Source organism: Podarcis vaucheri, assembly GCF_965113315.1.
Source record: "Podarcis vaucheri genome assembly, chromosome: 2".
Classification (NCBI taxonomy): Eukaryota; Metazoa; Chordata; class Lepidosauria; order Squamata; family Lacertidae; genus Podarcis; species Podarcis vaucheri.
Window position 1 is genome coordinate 76,862,556 of NC_138760.1, and position 19,832 is coordinate 76,882,387.

At 45.7% G+C, this 19,832-nt stretch overlaps 1 protein-coding gene across 1 annotated transcript in view; it reads left to right on the top strand.

Moving 5' to 3' along the window:
• Positions 1 to 19,832, top strand: part of APEH (acylaminoacyl-peptide hydrolase) — a 67,549-nt gene that overhangs the window by 14,613 nt on the left and 33,104 nt on the right. Inside the window, exons 20-35 of the mRNA XM_082212077.1 lie at positions 366 to 468; positions 594 to 700; positions 910 to 1,010; positions 5,022 to 5,299; positions 5,408 to 5,540; positions 8,139 to 8,265; positions 9,061 to 9,147; positions 10,010 to 10,089; positions 10,873 to 11,009; positions 12,746 to 12,883; positions 13,825 to 13,916; positions 14,794 to 14,834; positions 16,246 to 16,367; positions 16,748 to 16,808; positions 17,105 to 17,199; positions 18,679 to 18,730. Coding sequence (XP_082068203.1) covers positions 366 to 468; positions 594 to 700; positions 910 to 1,010; positions 5,022 to 5,299; positions 5,408 to 5,540; positions 8,139 to 8,265; positions 9,061 to 9,147; positions 10,010 to 10,089; positions 10,873 to 11,009; positions 12,746 to 12,883; positions 13,825 to 13,916; positions 14,794 to 14,834; positions 16,246 to 16,367; positions 16,748 to 16,808; positions 17,105 to 17,199; positions 18,679 to 18,730 — 1,754 coding nt within the window. The remainder of the gene's footprint in view (positions 1 to 365; positions 469 to 593; positions 701 to 909; positions 1,011 to 5,021; positions 5,300 to 5,407; positions 5,541 to 8,138; positions 8,266 to 9,060; positions 9,148 to 10,009; positions 10,090 to 10,872; positions 11,010 to 12,745; positions 12,884 to 13,824; positions 13,917 to 14,793; positions 14,835 to 16,245; positions 16,368 to 16,747; positions 16,809 to 17,104; positions 17,200 to 18,678; positions 18,731 to 19,832) is intronic.

Genomic DNA, 19,832 nt, shown 5'->3' on the forward strand with positions numbered 1-19,832 from the left:
AACATGACCCAAGGGCAAGAGCACTCTCCCAAGGTGGTTCCCAACAATTGGTATTCGGAGACGTACCACCTCACGGTGAACACACCCATCGTGGCTAGTAGCTATTGATAGTCTTAACACACACATACCATGAATTAATTGAATTGTCCTTTAAAACCATCCAAGTTGGTGACCATCACTATATTCCATAGTTTTAATTTATTTATTTACTCATTTATAATCTGCACTTTCATAAAATGCACTGGTCCCAATGTACAGGGTTTACCCCACTTGCTGCACCTGTCAGCTGGAAAAACTTTCCGTTTATCCCGGCTCTCTGCTTCCCGTTCCCTCTGTTTTGATACCTGCTGTGCTGCTACTCCTAGGTGCCTGACGGAGGCTGGCTTACCGTATGACCAGACTGCCCTCCCAGATCCCAAGCAAGGGGCAGAAATGCTGCTTTGTTCACCTATGCAATACGTTGACAAGGTACAATACACACAGACCTTCCCTCTCTACATCCATTGGTCCAAGAACTCCATGATTTCGCTACTTCGTTTTCAGAGCTTTGGTTTCTCCAGCTGCCTTGATATCTTTGCCCTTTTCCTCCTTAGGTTCAGACACCTGTTCTTTTAATGATAGGAGAGGAAGATAGACGTGTACCCCCCAAGCAAGGCTTGGAGTATTACCGTGCTCTCAAGGCCAAGGGTGTCCCAACCCGGTAAGCATAATAGGCAAATTTGGCAAATAATGCAAAGGAGCTAGCTGAAAGGAGGCTCTATAGAGACAAAGGGGTGGTGGTCAAGAGGCTAGAAATATATGTGACTGGGTCAGGAGGGGAGAATTGTGTGGGGGCAGAAGGTCTGGCAAGAGAGAGTGGTGTGAAAAATAAACACATTACACCTAATATTTGTGTCTCTCTCTTTCTAGGATGCTGCTTTATCCGGGCAATAACCATTCGCTCTCTGGTGTGGAGGCCGAGGCAGACGGTTTCATGAATATTGCACTCTGGCTGATCCAGCACCTGAAATGATGACTACAGAAGCTGGCCTACTCCTTTTGTAACCCGCTTCCATACTAATAAGCAGCGTGGTCAGCCGACATAATGCAAGGCACTTCAATTCCAAACAGCCACCATAGGGACTGGTTGTCATCCAGAACTTGAATAAGTACATGGCAGAGGTCACCTTCATCACACACTTTGTCAGATCTTGCCCTCTGATAAGTAGTTCCACCATAGCAGGTGGCTTATTTGAAGGTGTCAGGTGCTGGGTACTGATTTTTGAATCTCTGTCTTTAGCCTTAGTCTTTGGGGACAACAGGTGAACTACAAAGACTCCTGCTGCAAAAGTAAATAAAACACACCTGATTGTCTAAGACTGCTCACTCCTGACTTTTGAGAGGCTGACTTGCAAAGTGTAATTCTTTATAGAGATTGGGAACAACTGGGGCTTGTCAACTACTGAGATGCAAACTTTATTGAAGAGTACTGGATATTTTTTTGAAGAAGAGATAACAGGTCTAGCAATTTTTTGACTCAAAGGGAAAAGAGGTAATTCACAAAGAGGATTTGTGGAATGTAATGCTCAACTATTGCTTTTGCTCTTCAGAACTCCTCCCATCCAGCTTATAGCTACAGATGTCACCAGGAACTAAATCCCAAACTTATCATAGTGCATATGAACCTCTCATGCTGTGTTGTCTCAGGACAGATTCCTGCTATATCATTTTTCTCTTGTATATACAGGCACTGTTTTCTCTGGTGCTTCCTGATACATTATCATGGAAGCAGACTCTACAGTTGGTCTTTCTCTTGAGTAGAGGGGGAGTTCAGGGACCCATTACCCCATCTGCTGCTGGTTTCTGTTGGGAACTGAGAGGTGGACTATCAATAGCCACCTTAACATTCTTGTTATTTTCATTGGCTTTGTCTCATCCCTTGTCAATTTCCCCCTATTATTATTGTTGTTGTTATTATTATTATTATTAAAATGTTTATACCACCCGTCATCCAAGGATCACAGGGCAGTTTACAGTATAAAAACAAACAAAACAACACACACCAGTTTAAAAGGCCATAGAATGTCTAATTAGCCTTGAATTCTTGAAAATACAAGTATTTTTTCTTTATTTATCTATCCATTTAAGAAACCTTAAATGGAACAGGAGGACATCTGATATTAGGGTACTTGAGTGTATCACTAATTACCACCATTCTTTTTAAATACATCCCGTTAAAGTTCCTGTTCACCTGTTCCTTCAGTTCTGCTTTACATAATCCCCAAAGTAGCCAAAAACCTTCAGGACAGATTAGTTGGGTATTGTTAATACTTCCTGGGCTTTGAAGATGCTCAAACTCAGGACAAAAGGGAGAAACTTACTAAGAGGAAGGCACATTTGACAAACCCTCACCATGATCAACTCCCGCCCGGAAACCTATGTCCCTGCTGTGGAAGGATGTGTGGATTGGCCTCCACAGTCACTTACAGACTCGCTGTTAAAACCATGTTTATGGAAGACCATCCTACTTGGCTACGAGTGATTGCCAAAGAAGAAGAATACCTCCATTTGTAAAGCAACCACTTTTTGTCATGGGTTGGGAGCCTGTGGCTCTCCCATTGTTGTTGAACTCTTGCTCTCCTCACCCCCATCTATCGTGGCCAATAGGTAGGGTGTCCCTGTAGGGGCCAAAGGTTCCTCATTCCTTTAAGATAGCTGCTTTGCATTTGTGCTGGGAGCCAGGTAACCAGATTTTGAATGCCTACTAAATAGAAGATAGTGTAGGATTAATCACGCCACAATTTCCCAGTATTTTTGCTATTTTCATTCTGAGGGCTTGGGTCAGATTAAAATGTATTTTGATTCTCATGCTGTGTTCTGTTGGTTAAATTGTCCACTTAGGCCAGTGAACAGAGCTACAATTTAACTTGAATCTCCTATATTCACAGTCTGCCTCCTGTATCCCACTGCTTTTTCAGCAGTGCTGCATAAGAGTAATTGGTTGCATCCTTTGCGTTCTCCATAGGCTGTAAATGAAAGCGTTGTAACAAATGAAATGTTGCCAAGAGACCGCTGCTGAAAGCACCACCCTGATCCCATCACCTTCCTTTAGTTCTGCTGCTGCTTCCAGGGGATTGACCTTCCGTTGAGAAAATGTCTTGAGGGAGATGCACACACCAGTATGACTTGTTAAATTGTGCGCAGTTGTGGGTGAGACAGCATGAGCTTATCTGATATATCTAACACCAGGTTCCCTCACAGCGGGGGACTATAGAATGGAGATTGGGGTCTGGGGCTAGGAGCGAGTTTTATTCACAGTAGCTGGTGTTTCGAGCGTCTGTGTAATTGCGTTCTCGCCACCTGTGCGGTTTCCCTTCCTCCTTAACATTGTTTTACTCTCGCCCTTCCAAGCAGCTTGCGACAGGGCAGCGTGCAAGCGTGGTTGCGTGTCAAAACCCCTCCCCCAGAAAGAAAGACACAGGACACAATGTTTAAGTTTAATGGGCATGAAATGGCCACAACTTTATTGATTAGAGAATTGAAGGTATTGGCCCTAGGCATTGGCTCCTATCCGCTACCCGGCATGATGTCCGGGAAGGGTTAACACTAACCGTGGGAGGCCCCCGTTGGAGTACGCCAACTAGGATCCCACGGGTGTCACCGCTTGGGGCGTGCCGGGGGCCCTTACCTAGGTAGGTTTCGGACAAGACAACGCCCCTCGGAGTCCTGTACCGGACTACCCCATTTCCTGGGGGAAGGTGATGGCGTTCCTTCCCCCCCCCATCCATTTGCATAACAATTGAACCCCAGCCAATGCCTAACCGCCAATACAGGGAAAGTTGTGACGGTTTGCTACGAGGTAGGCGAAAAAACCAAATGGCGGAAGATCGCCAACTTGGAAAAATTCCTACCAGGCCCCTTGCGGCGACCAACCGAAGTCCATAGCAAGGTCATGACTACCTACGGCTACCTAAACGTCTAAGGGTGGGTGGGATGGGAAAACCTCTCAGCTGGTCGGGAGTGAAGAGGGCGGACCCTGGGCGTGCCCGGCTTAAAATACCTTAAGCCACGCCCCCCTGGCCCGCCGATAGGCGGGCGGGGTCGCGAGCACGCCCAGGGATTCCCCCAACTCTCGCGGGGGCCAAGGTTAGCCCCCGCGCTTGGGGAGGAGGGGCTAGACCGCAACCCCCTCTCCTCCCCATAGTCGGAAATGGCTTTGCGTGTCAAAACCCCTCCCCCAGAAAGAAAGACACAGGACACAATGTTTAAGTTTAATGGGCATGAAATGGCCACAACTTTATTGATTAGAGAATTGAAGGTATTGGCCCTAGGCATTGGCTCCTATCTGCTACCCGGCATGATGTCCGGGAAGGGTTAACACTAACCGTGGGAGGCCCCCGTTGGAGTACGCCAACTAGGATCCCACGGGTGTCACCGCTTGGGGCGTGCCGGGGGCCCTTACCTAGGTAGGTTTCGGACAAGACAACGCCCCTCGGAGTCCTGTACCGGACTACCCCATTTCCTGGGGGAAGGTGATGGCGTTCCTTCCCCCCCCCCATCCATTTGCATAACAATTGAACCCCAGCCAATGCCTAACCGCCACTCGAGCAAAGCTCGCCGCCAATACCTTCAAACCTGTAACCAACTCCTACGCCCTGCTATGGAAACAAGAGTAATTTAATTCGGGCGGGGTCGCGAGCACGCCCAGGGATTCCCCCAACTCTCGTGGGGGCCAAGGTTAGCCCCCGCGCTTGGGGAGGAGGGGCTAGACCGCAACCCCCTCTCCTCCCCATAGTCGGAAATGGCTTTCTCACGTACCCAGCAACCCTGCAGGTCAGCTGAAGTGAGTGAATGGTTATGAGAAAAAGGAAGAAGCAAAACTTTGTTGTTGTGGTTGCTTTTATTATGGGCAGGGAGGGAGACCCCGATACAGTCAGTTCTCAGTGGGATCCTGCGCGTCTCACAGGGATCAGAAACAGCGCCGTCGGTCCCTCAGCTGTGACGAACACAAGCCTCCCCTTCGCGTGTATCTTTAAGTTGAGTTGCCTGCCTGGAAAAAAAGGAGCGGCAGGATCGGGGGCAAGAAAGGCCGCCACCCCTTCGGCTGGGCCTTCCCAGCAGGAATTTCCAGGGGGAACCGCGAGCAGAGGCCTGGCTCTATCCCCGCCTCCTCTCCCCGCCCGGCCAATTGCTGTCGGCACCGCCCGCTTCCCGCCCGTGCGCTGTGCCCGCCCTGCTGCCCCGGGACAAGCGCCTCTCGGGCTGCTTCGGGGAAACTTCCAGGGCGATGGCTTCTAGAGCGGAGCGGGCGGAAGAGGCGGTGAGGCTGCGGAGCAGGGGAGGAGGGCGCTGGTGGGGGGGGAAGCAGGTGCCGCCGGGCAAGCGCCTCCATTTGCCCTGAATAACGCCGCCTCTTCTCTCCTTCTAGCCTCCAGCGGGGTCGGGTCCTCTGGGCGCCCTGTACCGGGAGCTGAGCCGGTTTCCCCGCGTGACTTATGCCAGTGTAGGAGTCGGGTTTGCTGCCTGCGGCGACGCCGCTGAGTGCCTGCCCCTCTACACGGGTGAGCCAGTTGCGCGGGTTAGGCGCTCTCCTTTCCCGGACCCCGCTTCAGAAAAGCCGAGGTTGTGTGGACAAGCCCAGTGGGAGGTCGGGCTGAGCTGTGGATGGGCGGGCAGTTTCCCTCCCCGTTCTCTTTTCGACGGGCATCAGCACTGCTCCATTAAAAACACTGTCACATGGAATTAAAGTAGTGAACAGCATGTTGCAAGTGACTCAAGCCCACGCTGGGGAATAGACTATGTTTATAAACCCAGAGAGTCTTCTGCTGGTTTCCTCACTTCCAGAAGTGAAGTTACAAAGAGACTTTTTCTGTAGTGGCTCCGTCCCAGTGGGAACACCTTCCCTTCAGGTGTCAAGACAACTATCTGACTTTTGGTGCTTTTTGAGTTTGGTTATATATATACCTGGTCCTTTGCTGTTAATCAATTGTTTTAAAAGCAAATATTAATATGCAGTGCCGCCCGCTTTGGGCATCTCAGACCCCGAGCCAGTTAAACATGGAGTTGCAGTGGCCTTCCATTTGAACTATGTCATAGAGAGAGGTTGACATAAGACAGCCAGGACACCTCTTACTTGGTAGCAGGTGAGAAAAATATTGGATTGCCCCCCCCCCATCTCTTGCCTGTTACACCTCTGGGATTAGAAGTATCATGGCATGGAGGTCAGAAAACTAAGTTGCCTTTTCAACAACCTGCCTCCATTGGGGCCTTGTCTTAGGTCCGGAGGAGAGGAGTTGGCCCAGTCTTTTAGAAACTCTCAGCTGTGTTGTAATCATATGCACTGCAAAAAGCTGACTTCACTGTGTAAGAACAACACCATCCCAGCCCATACATCTCAAGTTTGCAGTTACTTCCAAGTTAAAAGATGATGTGTAATTTATAAAAAGAAAAAAACATTTATCACATATGCTGAATGCAAGGGGGGAAGTGGCTGCCCCCTTTTTATATGGTAAAGTAAGAGACTTTATGATGTCAAATTAGGAGCCAAATATTATAAGTAACCTGATTTGAGACTGTGGTTAAAAAAACAATGTGCTATCAGGCCTTGCAGCATCTCATGGCAACTGACAGTTTTCCTGCAGTGAAAGAGATGTTTGGGATGGGTTGTCACTGCCCACTTGCTCTACTGGCAGGAAGTAGAATCCTCCAGGAGGAGCTACCTGAGTGGGCTGGGCAACCTCTCTCAGTATGCTAATATTCAAACCTGAGAACTATGTTACAGGTAGGTAGCCGTGTTGGTCTGCCGTAGTCAAAACTAAATAAAAAAAATCCTTCCAGTAGCACCTTAAAGACCAACTAAGTTAGTTCTTGGTATGAGCTTTCGTGTGCATGCACACTGCTTCAGATATCTGAGAACTATAATCAGTAATGTGGCAACCAAGAGCTGTAAGGGAGGAAAGCTTAATGGGCTGGAAATGAATATAAGAGAGATGGTCATATAGACAGGGAAATAAGAGAGGGAAACCCCTCTCCAGACTGCAGGATAAGGACCCCTGTTTTAAGTATGCTGACAGTACACATCTTTATACACCTGGCTATGGCTGATCCTAGTACCTACAGTAGCAGAATATTACCACTGGGCAGGCCAACACCCCTTCTCACTGCAGAAAAAGAGCTTAACACAAAGTCCAACATTCTCTTTTCCTTCAGTGGAGGAGGGGAGTCTAGGATGAGTTTGGGTGCAAACTATGTCCCTGTGACCTGATATAACACCTGAAGGAAGCCTTTGCTGACATATATCTGTCGAGAGGCAGCTCTGGTAGAGGTGGCAGCTCCTAAAATCTCCCCTAGGAGAGCCCTGGTCCCAAATGTGGCAGAAGTGTGCTATGATGCTCTGGGTGGCTTTTCTTGGTGTCCTTGCCTTGAACAGAGTCCCCCAAACCCTCCAAAAAAAGTTGCTATCTCAATAGTTCCCACACAGAAAAATAAGTATATTTCCACTTTTGCTGCTCTGCCTGGTGTTGGTGAGAGTGGAAAGTGGGTCTTGAGCATATGTAGGTCCCATGTTAAGATGAAGCTGCAAAGTTGGCCAAGAATCTCACAGCCTAATTTGTATTGAATGCTAATGATTTCCAGCTATCTGTAGAATGTCAAGTGCCTGTTCTCAGTTAGAAAAATGTCACTTATGCTGAATTTGCAGCATGAAAGAGGATAACTGCATTATGTGTGACCTCTAAACAATGATAAGCAAAAATGTCTCTTGAAATTACCAATTCCAGAAGTCTTTAGTGAGACCCGTTACTCATGCTGTTTACTTGCAATTTCAGTTTTGATGAGCTGCACTTTCCCTAAATGTCTCTAAACACAGTTAACTGTCATCTCTCACAAGATTAATTCTGGTATAACACATTCTCAACTCCTTTATTGCTGGATGAGGTGCTGTTTCTCCCCGTAGCTCTACAGTCAGTTCTCCATTTCTGAACTCTGGTTGTCTTAATCATGGTGTCTTGGAGCAGAATCATTGTCTCTGTCTTGCTGGCTTTCTGGATTTTGTGCTTCCCACAGATTTCCACATAAAATTCAGAAACAGCAGTACTACACACTGGGATGGGAGATTCCAAGGCTCAGATACCCGGTCTTACCTTCCTCCTTTCCTGCAGAGTGGTGCCAGCCTGACCTGGGGCGCCGTCAGAAGCTGCATTTCAGCCGTCAGTATATCCTACACCACAATAGCAGAGCAATTGTCTCCGTTACTCCTGTTGGCGTTCCAGCTGAGATCCGGGACCAGTACGTAGAGCATCCAGTTGCCCTTAGCATACCTAACCATGCTTTAGAAATTCAATCCAGACTTGGATTGGGATAACCTGACACAAGATAAAATATAAACCAGAGTAAGGATAATCAACTTTTCCCAAGGAACCAAGATAGGTCAGAATGGGTTGTTTTCAAGGGGATGCTTTAAGAGAACATAACTTTTTTTGCCTTGGTGACAAATTGTGCTACCCTATTACTGTCAGCTGTAACTGGCATCAGTTTCCGCAAGTCATAGGCCAAGATCCTTCTTTGTGCAACCTGAAAGTCTTCTACTGGGAGTGATGGGAATCATAGGACTGCATATAAACTATTTAGCTCCTTTCCAGGTTTGAGGGTTTTCCTTAAAGAAGAAGGAAATAAATGGGCTTTAACCAAATGACCTATCTATTGGTTTACTTGCACAGATTTTAAGCTTTGTTTTAGGGGCAGTTATGCAACAATGAGTGCTCATCCTGACTTGACTTTGGGTTGTTTATATATCATCCTGTCAATTTGCTCGTCCCATACTTTGTGATGTTAGGAAAGTGACAGGGAAATGAATTTGAAAGTCCTTTAGAAAAAAGTGGATTTGTTGCGTTAAGGTAACAGAGTGCTTTAACCTACTTGAATTGTGCACACCTAAAGTTTTGGTGTGTGCTTGAATCCCTCCTGAAAAACACTGATGGCCTTTGGTGGGGTGGGGGGGATGGGAGTAGGGTGTCCTTTGGTTTAAAATGCCTCTCAGAGCTGGCTCTGCTGCTCATGTTGTCCCTCTCTCCTTTGCCACAGACTGCTGATCAGAATGTCACCCACTGGGATGCATAAGGCTGTTTTCACCCATCACTTGGAAATGGGGCAGAAGCAGGAAGTGATAGAGGTAAAATGGTGTGTGTGTGTGTGTGTGTGACAGTAAAGTGCATGCTAGCTAGCAAATACCCGTCACACCTATAGAGCAAGGATGGTGCTGCAAAGACTTATTAAATGCTTTGTGTAGAAAGAGTAGGAATAGTGTTGCTGCACCCAGGCATGTGTATTTGGAATTTTGTAGGAATATAATTTTACAATGCTGTATACAGCCATCCGCTTGTGGGCTGTTATTATGTGCATTATAAAATATTGTGGTTTTAAAATAAAAAAAGAGTAATTTTGGTTTGGAGAATTTGGTGGGCTGAGTGGGTTTTTTATTATTGCTGGTTCACTGGGGGTGTTTTGTAGAAATAACCTTGTATTTTACATTTTAAAATTGATGCTGTTGTATTATTTATTTATATTTTATAATGTAAACTGCTTTGAAAGAGTTATTCTCAGGAAGGCAATCTATAAATATTTTAAATAGAAATAAAGAGTCAAAGCTGGTTACTACAAGCCTCTGGATAAAACAGAATAACTTGATAATTGCCTTTTTGTTAACATGAAATCTGAGTTTCAGACACGGATGAGAAGGAAGGAAGTCTGCCGTATTATGTGTGAAACATCTAGGGAATCTGCCTTTATGGGGATACATAGACAGACCAAAGGTGGGGGATTACATGCACAGTCCCTTTGGACTGGTATCACTGGGCACATGTCTCTTAAAATCTGGCACTGCCCTCCCTCACCTCTTCAGCTCCCCCATCTTCTTCAGTCCTAGCAGTGGAGTCAGGGAAGAAAGTGGTTATGGTGCTTGAGGAAATGTAGCAGGCCTGTTGATATTGCATGGTAGTGGTGGGCATTGGCCTGTGATGATTTCTGCTTCTCGGCAGGTCTGGAACAAGAGTGGAAGGGTGAGAAGCATTAATCTCACATCACTGGATAAACACGGCAGAGTATACACAGATGGTAAGGGCAAAAGAAGTGGGCTTGGCTGTATCCTGCTACTCTGCAGACAAAGCAAGTGATGTTCCCTCAGTCCTGTGTGCCCTGCTCTCTCCCAGCACAACACTTGCTCATGCTTCTTCCTATTAACATCCTCTCTCTAACGCCAAAGGAGAATTTGGTTATCCTACACTATATTCTTTCCTCTTTTACTGCCCTTTCAGGCATCTCTGGGTGGCGTTCTTAAAAGGTCCTCCCTAACTCTCACTGGAACCAGGTTTTCAGATCTTAGTGACAAGGCTAGGCTGAACTGCTTTGGTGAATGTCACACTAGCCATGCATCTAGGTCACAAAGCACACACGCCTTTACATGTTTCTGTCTGTGAAAACGGTCTGAGGTAGAATTCTGGTGAGGCCACATTCATATTTAAATATGCAGCACAATGCTACTTGAGATTTCACTGTCTGCCCTACTTGCTTAGCTTGGCCTTTAGATAGCAAACCCTGAGCTCTTTGCATCTTAAGCATCAAACTTCCACAAAAGGGGGAGCTTGCTTTTTAGGCACACATTCTCTTTTTTATATAACAACAGGAGCTGCTGCCTCATACTAGGAGTGCTAATTCCCCTGCAATGGCTTTGGGGAAATATCAGATCAGTCAGCCAACCTGTTACCCATAGTTGTGTGCTCAGCATTATGAACTGCTTCTCTTCCCACTTGCATTCTGCTTTAGTGAGAGGGGTCAGCCTTTACCCTTGCCTTTAAGGAAGATCATTGCCTATTTTCCTTTCTGACCTTATGCCACCAGAGCAGTTTGGGTGTGTTGCCTGGTCCAGTTCAGAAACACAGATCCTTTATGTCGCTGAGAGAAGACGCCCCAAAAGGCAACCACTTTTCCCTCAAAGCAGGTCCCCCCAAGGAGAGGAGCCAGGTGAAACAAGAAAGGTATCTACTTTTTATTATTCGGCATTGAGATGTTTATACTGTGCCACATGCTTTACCGTCTTTATTCTGTCATAGAATCAGAATTGTAGAGCTGGAAGGGGCCCCAAGGGCCATCTTGTCCACCCCGTACAATGAAGTAATATCAACTACAGCATCCATAACAGATGCCATCCAACCTCTGCTTAAAAACCTCCAAGGAAGGAGAGTCCACCACCTCTCAAGGGAGTCTGTTCAACTGCTGAAGAGCTCTTACTGTCAGAAAGCTCTTTCTGATGTTTAGTTGGAATCTCCTTTCTTGTGACTTGAGTCCATTGGTTTGGCTGCTACCCTTTGGAGCAGGAGAACAGAAGCTTGCTCCATGTTCATGTGACAGCCCTTTAGACACTTGAAGTTGGCTATCATATCTCCTATCAGTCTCCTCTTATTCAGGCTAAGCACACCCAACTCCCTTAACTGTTCCTCATAAGGCTTGGTTTCCTGATGCTTGATCATCTTGGTCGTCTCCTCTGCACACATTCCAACTATTAAATATCCTTCTTAAATTGTGGTGCTCCAAACTGGACACAATATTCCAAGTGTGGTATGACTAAGGCAGAATAGAGTGGTACTATTACTTCCCTTGATCTGGACACTATACTTCTGTTGATGCAGCCTAGAAGAGCATTAGCTTTTTTTTTTGCTGGTGCATCACACTGTTTGGCTTGTGGTCTACTAAGAACCCTAGATCCTTTTCACATGTACTGCTGGCAAGCCTGATGTCCCTCATTTTATATTTGTGCAGCTGGTGTTCCTGCCTAATTGCAGAACCTTATATTTGTCCCTATTGAAATGAGTTTTGTTCATTTTCTTAGTTTGAACCCAGCAGCTGCTGGGTGACCTTGGGCCAGTCACACTTCTCTGAAGTCTCTCAGCCCCACTCACCTCACAGAGTGTTTGTTGTGGGGGAGGAAGGGAAAGGAGAATGTTAGCCACTTTGAGACTCCTTAAAGGGAGTGAAAGGCGGGATATCAAATCCAAACTCTTCTTCTTCTTCTTCTTCTCCAGTCTGTTAAATTGGAAAATAGGGACACTTGGATGGTCTGAAATAGTCACATTTGACTTCAAAAGAGGACCAGTGGTCAGGGATGATGGGAGTTGTAGTCCAACAACACTGAGGACTCAAGTTTAAGAAACACTGGCTTAGAGAATAGTTTGTGGATTAAAATTGCAGATAAAGTCGTGCTTATGGAGGCATAACTGCAGAGGTTGTCTGCAGAAAATTCTGGTGAGTGAAAAAAGCCTTTGCATGACATTGAGGCCTATATGTCTTTCTCATGGGAAACTCTATACCTGTATTCCTGAAGGAGCGTTTCCACCCCCAGTGTTCAGCCCACACACAGAGATCAGCACCGAGGGCCTTCTGGCTGTTCCCTCACTGCAAGAAGTGAGGTTACAGGGAACCAGGCAGAGGGCCTTCTCAGTAGTGGCGTCCACCCTGTGGAACACCCTCCCGTCAGATGTCAAGGAAATAAACAACTATCTGACTTTTAGAGGACATATGAAAGCAGCCCTGTTTAGGGAAGCTTTTAATATTTGATGTTTTTTCATATTATTATTATTATTCTGTTGGGAGCCGTACAGAGTGGCTGGGGAAACCCAGCCAGATGGGCGGGGTGTAAATAATAAATTACTGTTGTTGTTGATTATTATTTGGATCAGGAATCTTCACAAGACCTTCCCCTCTGCTTTTTTTCTAGGAGGAGCACTTTGTATACCATGACAATTGGGGAGAGGCACTGAGTGATAAAAGCTTCCCTGTCTTGTGCGTGGTGAATGTTGAAACCAGTGAAGTTTCAGTGCTAGAGGGCATCCCAGGGCATATCTCACCTGGACAGGTTAGTGCAATGCAGCATGGGAATTTAATGGGACACTCCTCAAGCCACCATGGATTGCAAGCATTTCAGAATAATGAAGCAAGATTTAAATTAATACAATGGGGGGAGGAAGTCTCTGACCCATTTGCTTTATTTGGCTTGCAGAAGAATGCATGAAGCGGACATACTAGGTGTCCTGGGTCCTAGAGGTGGTTCTGAGCTCACAAATTGTATTTCTCTTGATGATTCTTGCACTTTTTGCACCCTTAGCTTTTGAATAGTGTTGAACTGACCAAGGGAATCTGACAGTGGCTTTCCATATCCTCCTAGAAGGCGTTTTTTCAGAGCCAACTTTCCCTCAGCCCAGAAAGAGGCTTCCATGTACAGGCAAAAACAGGCAAACCATCTCCCAACCCATCATGTTGTATGTTGCAGTTGATGATCTGTTTGGTACAGAATGTTGTCACATTCGCTCCCCACTTAAACATAGAAGTTCACATCCTCTCTGTTTCATGCAAAAAGCATCTTTGCAATGGGTGGAACCATGCATACTGCTAAAATTTTAAAGGTAGAAAGTTGCTGTTTAAATAAATTGGTGCTGGAGTACAGAGGTTTATTCATTTGTGCAACATCAGTTCAAGCGCTAGAGGCTGGAGCTCAGCAGAAGCCTGCTGGAGAAAATGCTGCTTTCTCAGATCCATCACCTGACCCTTCATCATATGCAGAGGCAGATACATACCTCCCATGCTTTCTGCTTCCAAACACTTGTAACAGTAAAGTAGTCTGCTGCCTGCAGAGCCCTGAAGATTGGAGCATCTCCCAGTAAACAGCCTTGTTGAATTTCAGCCGCTGCAGCAGCATTCTGCAAATCTTGCGGGGAGACAATGGAGACGTAGCTTGGCCCATGGTGCAGCACACCCAGATGTGAATGGGTAATATTTTGCTTTTGCTTCCCTGGCCAGGCCCTGTGGTCCCCAGACGACAAAGGTATACTGTTCGTTGGCTGGTGGCACGAGCCCTTCAGACTGGGGTTGAATGCTTGCTCCAACAGAAGGTAGGCAAGGTCTCAGTCACTCTTAAGTGTGAAACCATGGATTCAGCTCTCCAGTTGGCTGTGCCAGGACCAGCCACTGCTTCAGGGGAAATTATGAGGGCAACATTTTGCTCAGTTTAGAGGAAAAAATAAAACAAAAGGGGGGGGGAATACATGTCCTGAACAATAATGAGATCTTAGTCGGTGATCTCGGTGATCATTTCTAAAAAGTAGAAACAACAGAAGTGATATTCTTGGGTTTGGAAGGAGCCAAATGGGTTATTTGTTAGTCCAGCTCCACCCCTGTCCTTCCTAAAAGAAGAAAAAGAAGAGTTTGGATTTGATATCCCGCCTTTCACTCCCCTTCAGAAGTCTCAAAGCGGCTAACAGTCTCGTTTCCCTTCCTTCCCCACAACAAACACTCTGTGAGGTGAGTGGGGCTGAGAGACTTCAGAGAAGTATGACTAGCCCAAGGTCACCCAGCAGCTGCATGTGGAGGAGCGGAGACGCGAACCCAGTTCCCCAGATTACGAGACTACCGCTCTTAACCACTACACCACACTGGCAAGGTGTAGTATAGACTATATCTATATGATTCCTGATGGGTGACAGCCCATATTTTCCTTGGTGAAAACTTCCAAGGAAATGCATTCTGCTTCTCTAAAGTAGCCTGTTCCACAATATATATATATATACAAATAACCATGAAGGTTTTCCTAAATCAATGGAAGGTTGAAGGGAAAGCCTCAAGATCCTCAGCTTCACTATATTTTAAGTGCAGAGTGTGAAAATTTAATCCTATAGTTACTAGTATTTAATTCATCATGGGTTGGGTGGGTGGGTGAAAAACCTTGCCCCTGTTAGAGACGTCTCACCCATTCCCCTCTCCCTGCCATAGGTCAGCCCTTTTTCTCTTCGATCTCTCTGAAAGTAGCTGTGGTAAGTCATCTTGGAGGCAGCTTATCTCTTGTCCCTCCCTGCAGCATCTTTCCTTCCCATGTTTCTCCAACAATGGTGGTGGTGGGGTGTACCTGTAGCTTCTCAGTCATTTGGAGCCCTGGGTGGATTTCCTGACAGTGACAAATGTTTGCACAGTTGGTCAGGGCTATCACATTCAAATATGTCAAGCATTCTTTGTTGTAACTTCACAAATGGACGCATTTCAGCAGAAACAACTTTTCCTGCCTTAGTACTGCAAAGAAAGAGCAACCGTGACTGCCAAATTTACAATCTGTGTGTATGTGCAAGCCAGAAGAGCCCAGTCTTCCATAAAATTCTGCAGCCCAGGAGAATCTCGGTTTTGCAGCTTAATTTGCCTTTTGTAAAGGAGCTTAAAAATGCCCAGAGATATGGCCTTCTAATGTTTCAGCAATCAGACATGTGGTTTGCATGGCCGGATTTCGGTTTGATGAGGCCCTAAGCTACTGAAGGTAATGGTGCCCTTTATATGTCCAGCTGCCCTTTGTCAACAACAAATTGTCACTGTTTTTTGTGTTGAATATATGCTATATGGTACTTTATGGACCTAATAGGTCCAAACACAGCACAAAATGCTGTTGCTGTATGTAGGTTTTATTTTATTTGTTTTTTTATCTTATATATTGGAAATGTACATCCAGATTTTTTTTCTTTAAATTTTTTTTTTGGGGGGGTCAAGAGAGTGGGGCCCTAAGCTATAGCTTGTTTAGCTTATACATAAATCTGGCACTGCCTTTAGAGGTTACTAGTTTCAAACTTACTTTGCTTTCCAAAGATGTCTATAGTTTCTTCAGTCACTATTGCTCCTTTCTTATATCTTTTTTTTTTTTCAAAATGTGAGTAAAGAAACGTCAGAAGAAGCCTCAGAGGTAAATTTGCAGAGACTTTTCAGAAAAGGAATTCAGATCGCTCACTGTTAATGTTTTTCTAATTTCATCACCTGGGGACTTCTGGCCAATTGCCTTTATTAGGTTAAAGTACAGTGGTGCCCCGCAAGACGAATGCCTCGCAAGACGGAAAACCCGCTAGACGAAAGGGTTTTCCGTTTTGGAGGTGCTTCGCAAAACGAATTTCCTATGGGCTTGCTTCGCAAGACGAAAATGTCTTGCGAGTTCCTGCGGGGTTTTTTTCCCCTCCCCCCCCCTTTTCCCCAAGCCGCTAAGCCGGTTATCAGCTGATCCGCTAAACCGCTTATCAGCTGATCCGCTAAGCCGCTAATGGGCTTGCTTTGCAAGACGAAAAAACCGCAAGGCGAAGAGACTCGCGGAACGGATTCTTTTCGTCTTGCGAGGCACCACTGTATTCTTTGCATATGTAACTCCACTTCAATGGATCTGAATGCTCTGCTGCTGCATTGTGTCTGTGGTTGCAGAGTTGCTGTCCTCAGATTCCAAGGCTGTTTCCTCTCCCCGGCTCAGCCCTGACGGAACTCGCCTGCTATACCTTGAGTGCCCTGTATTTGGGCCTCATCGCCAGTGTCTGAAGCTACAGATGGTAAGTGTGGCACTTCTGATAGGTAGTTGCTTGGAAGAGAAGGGACTGTGGGTGCAGGCAGGTCATAATAGCAAAGGAACTGTGGAATTTGAAATGAGTATGCAACAACAACAAAAAACATTTAGAGAGTAGAAAAGCTGAGTTCAACATGGCCTTATTATAAAAAGTTAAAATGATACAGTTCTTAAACACAACTAATTCTGATTGCAGAATTAAAACATTGTAGAATTTAGCATTTATTGAAAGATGCTTGAAGGGGAATTAGCTTGGAATCGACTATTGAAAAGATGCAGAGCAATTGGTCTGTGGGATGCAGTGGAGGAGGAGTGTGAAGTTTGCTGCTTTGTATTCATTACCTGATTTTTTCCCCTCCTGCTTAGCTCAATTGGCAAACTAAGCTCACATCTACAGTGGTGGACGTAGTCAGGACTGCCACATCTGGTAAGTCTCAATTTCAGAGACTGGGCATGCAAAATTAGAGTTGCTTTTTTATCGTCTTGCCTCTTTAGTTCATACATGTCCTACCACCCAGCTCCTGCTACCACATACAAAAAGAATGCTAAGGCTTGCTTTTGTTACCCAAAAATGGAGAGTCCTGCAGTCAGCCATATGCCTCCATATACACTGTATTCCATCCAGTGTGTTTTTATAATATCTGTTTGATGTTGTTCTCCAACATTTCTCCAAAGCTCCAGACTTCAGCCATGTTTTACTTTAACCATTTTCTCCCTTTTCAGGGTTTTTGGGGATTTACTCAGGGGCACTGCCTCTGCTTTGTTGGGCTGCTGACAACCACAGAGTCCTGCTTAGCACTCCTCAAAGGAGTAGAAAGGTATGCTGAGCCCAGAAGGGAAGACTTTGGGGTGTGAAGATGGTGTGCCAACAAAAGTTTGCAAATCAGTTAATGCTTTCCACCATTCCTGAGAATTTGCAAGATGAATAGGAAGATGTTCAGGTTTATGTAGCATGAATGCAAAACCATTGGCTTTATAGAAAGTGTGTGTGTGTGTGTGTTTTCATACATTTGTCTTCCACCAATAACCTCAGAACAGAGCTTTAAGACTCACAACAATCTCTATGATGTAGGTTAGGTTTAAATATTGTCGTGACCTGCTCAGTGAGCTTTGTATTTAAACAGGGATTTGATCTTGGCTTCTCCATGTCCTAATAAAGCACTTTTGCCACTCAGATACACATTTCAGAAATGTAAGAGCCAAGCTTTAATTACAGCTGGGGAACGTGAACCATGTGTACTGAACCTGAAAAGGCTCATAAGGGTGTAAAAAGTATCTGTTGGAAATCAGAGATGAAGAAACTGTGATTGAGAAGCTGGCATACAGGAGGCCTCAAGGCAGCAGTGGCTTTACTTCCCTCACTGCCTTAGACAGACAGTAGCATGGGATCAAACTTGGAACTAATTTACCAGTTCCTGAGCATCCTCCCCAGTTCCTTCCCTGCCTTACCTAGGAACTGAGCCCCTAGTCTTTCTCTAGTCTTGGATTACTTCAGAGGCAGCAAAAGTTGTGTCCTCCAGATGCTGCTGGACTCACATCATCCCTGAATACAGTCATACCTTGGTTCTCGAACAGCTTAGTTAACAAACAAATTGGCTCCCAGACGCCGAAAACCCGGAAGTAAGTGTTCCGGTTTTTGAACGTTTTTCAGAAGCTGAACGTCCGACGCTAATTCCACTTGAGCGCAGGAAGCTCCTGCAGCCAATCGGAAGCTGTGCCTTGGTTTTCAAACAGTTTCAGGAGTCGGATGGATTTCCAGAACGGATTAAGTTCGAGAACCAAGTTTCCACTGTATGCTGGCTGGGGCTGATGGAAGTTGGAGTTAACACTATTTGGAGTGTTACATTTCTTCAAGTGGCTACAGCACATTTCCCCCCAGGGTTACACAATAGATTTTGGACATACTGTGGTTCCAATCTGCGTCGTTCCTGCCTCAGAAGGATGTTCTCTGCCTTTCTTGTTCTCTGTGCTTTGACTCTCCATCAGGATACAGAACTGGGGATGCAGAACTGGCCTTAGGACCTTGCTAGTTAGTGCAAAGTTTGATCATGTATCCCTGCCTTTGGTGACTGGGTTAACACATTGTTATTTGGAGGGTTCTTGCACACCCACTGACAGGAGCCTTCGTGGTAGGTGGCCAGTGTTCCAAAAATGGGGAACACTGTATCTTCTCTGAGATGATGTATGAGGAGGAAAGTGAGAAAAAGCTTTTTTCCATTATTAAGTTTCCATGGGCTCTTGTAATAGAGCAGCCGCTTTCCCAGCCCTCACTTTCCTTCCTTTATCATCTCTTGCAGGAGCTGCTGGTTGTGGATACCGAGCTGGGGAGTGTGAAGGCTCTTACAGAAGGTACAATCAAATCTTAGCTTGCAAAGTCCAGGGGCCGTATTGTGTTTGCTGAGATCTGTCCCAAAGACCAGGCACGTTAAGTGAGAAGTCTCCCATATCCTGTATTTCTGCCCATTTCCGAGATCTCAGGGAAAAGGAAGGGGCTAGAAGGCTAAAGCCAAGCTCTTCCACTTCCTGTATGCTGGCTTACATTCTCAGCAAGAGGCAGCCACTACTAATCCATGCCAGATCTAGTTCCCTTGCTTTATAAGGGGTCTTTTTTTGAGGCAAATGAAGCTAGAATATTGGTGCTAGGCTACTACTTCTGTTCATTGTGTACATATTTTCTATATGTGTATAGAACTGGCCTGAGCTACATTTTGCATCATTCCTCGCTGGGGCCAAAAAGCCTCCTGAGTGTTGCTTGCTTGCTTGTTCTCCTATGAGGCAACCAGCACTGTGTCACATCTGTAGTTGTAACCCATTAATTGTGTGGCACCTAGATGTTTTCCATTGAGGTTATGATCCCAATGTGGGGTCCCACTGAGATTGGATACGAATGTACCCCTGAGATACATCAGTAAAAAGCTCTGGCAGATCCTTCGATGCTGTTCAGAATGAGAAGGAATTCTGTGATCCTATGAGTAGGCTTCTTTGCTTATGCTTCAGCTCCCAGGAGACTCTTTCAGAGAGTTGGGCCTTTCATCACTTGCTCCATTCAGAACATGGTTCCTGTTAGATGCTAGTAGCTGCTCCTTGCTCCCCAGTATTACTTGGGTATGCAACTGCTCATCTAATCTCATCTCATCAATAAAACCAGTTCTCCTCTTTCCCCCTTCCCTATGTGAACATTTGCATTTTAATATCTTAATATTATTTCATTTTTGAGGATTATGCCCACCCCCTCTCCAGGGAAAGAGCACCCTCCTCCTTTTCTTCTTCTTCTTTGGCGATCACTCATAGCCGAGTAAGATTGTTTTCAATGAACATTGTTTTAACAGTGAGTCCGTAAGTGATTGTGGAGCCTAATTCTGGATCCACACGTCCTACCACACTGGGGACATAGGTTTCCGGGCAGGAGTTGATCATGGTGAAAGTTTCCAAACATGCCTTCCTTTTAGCA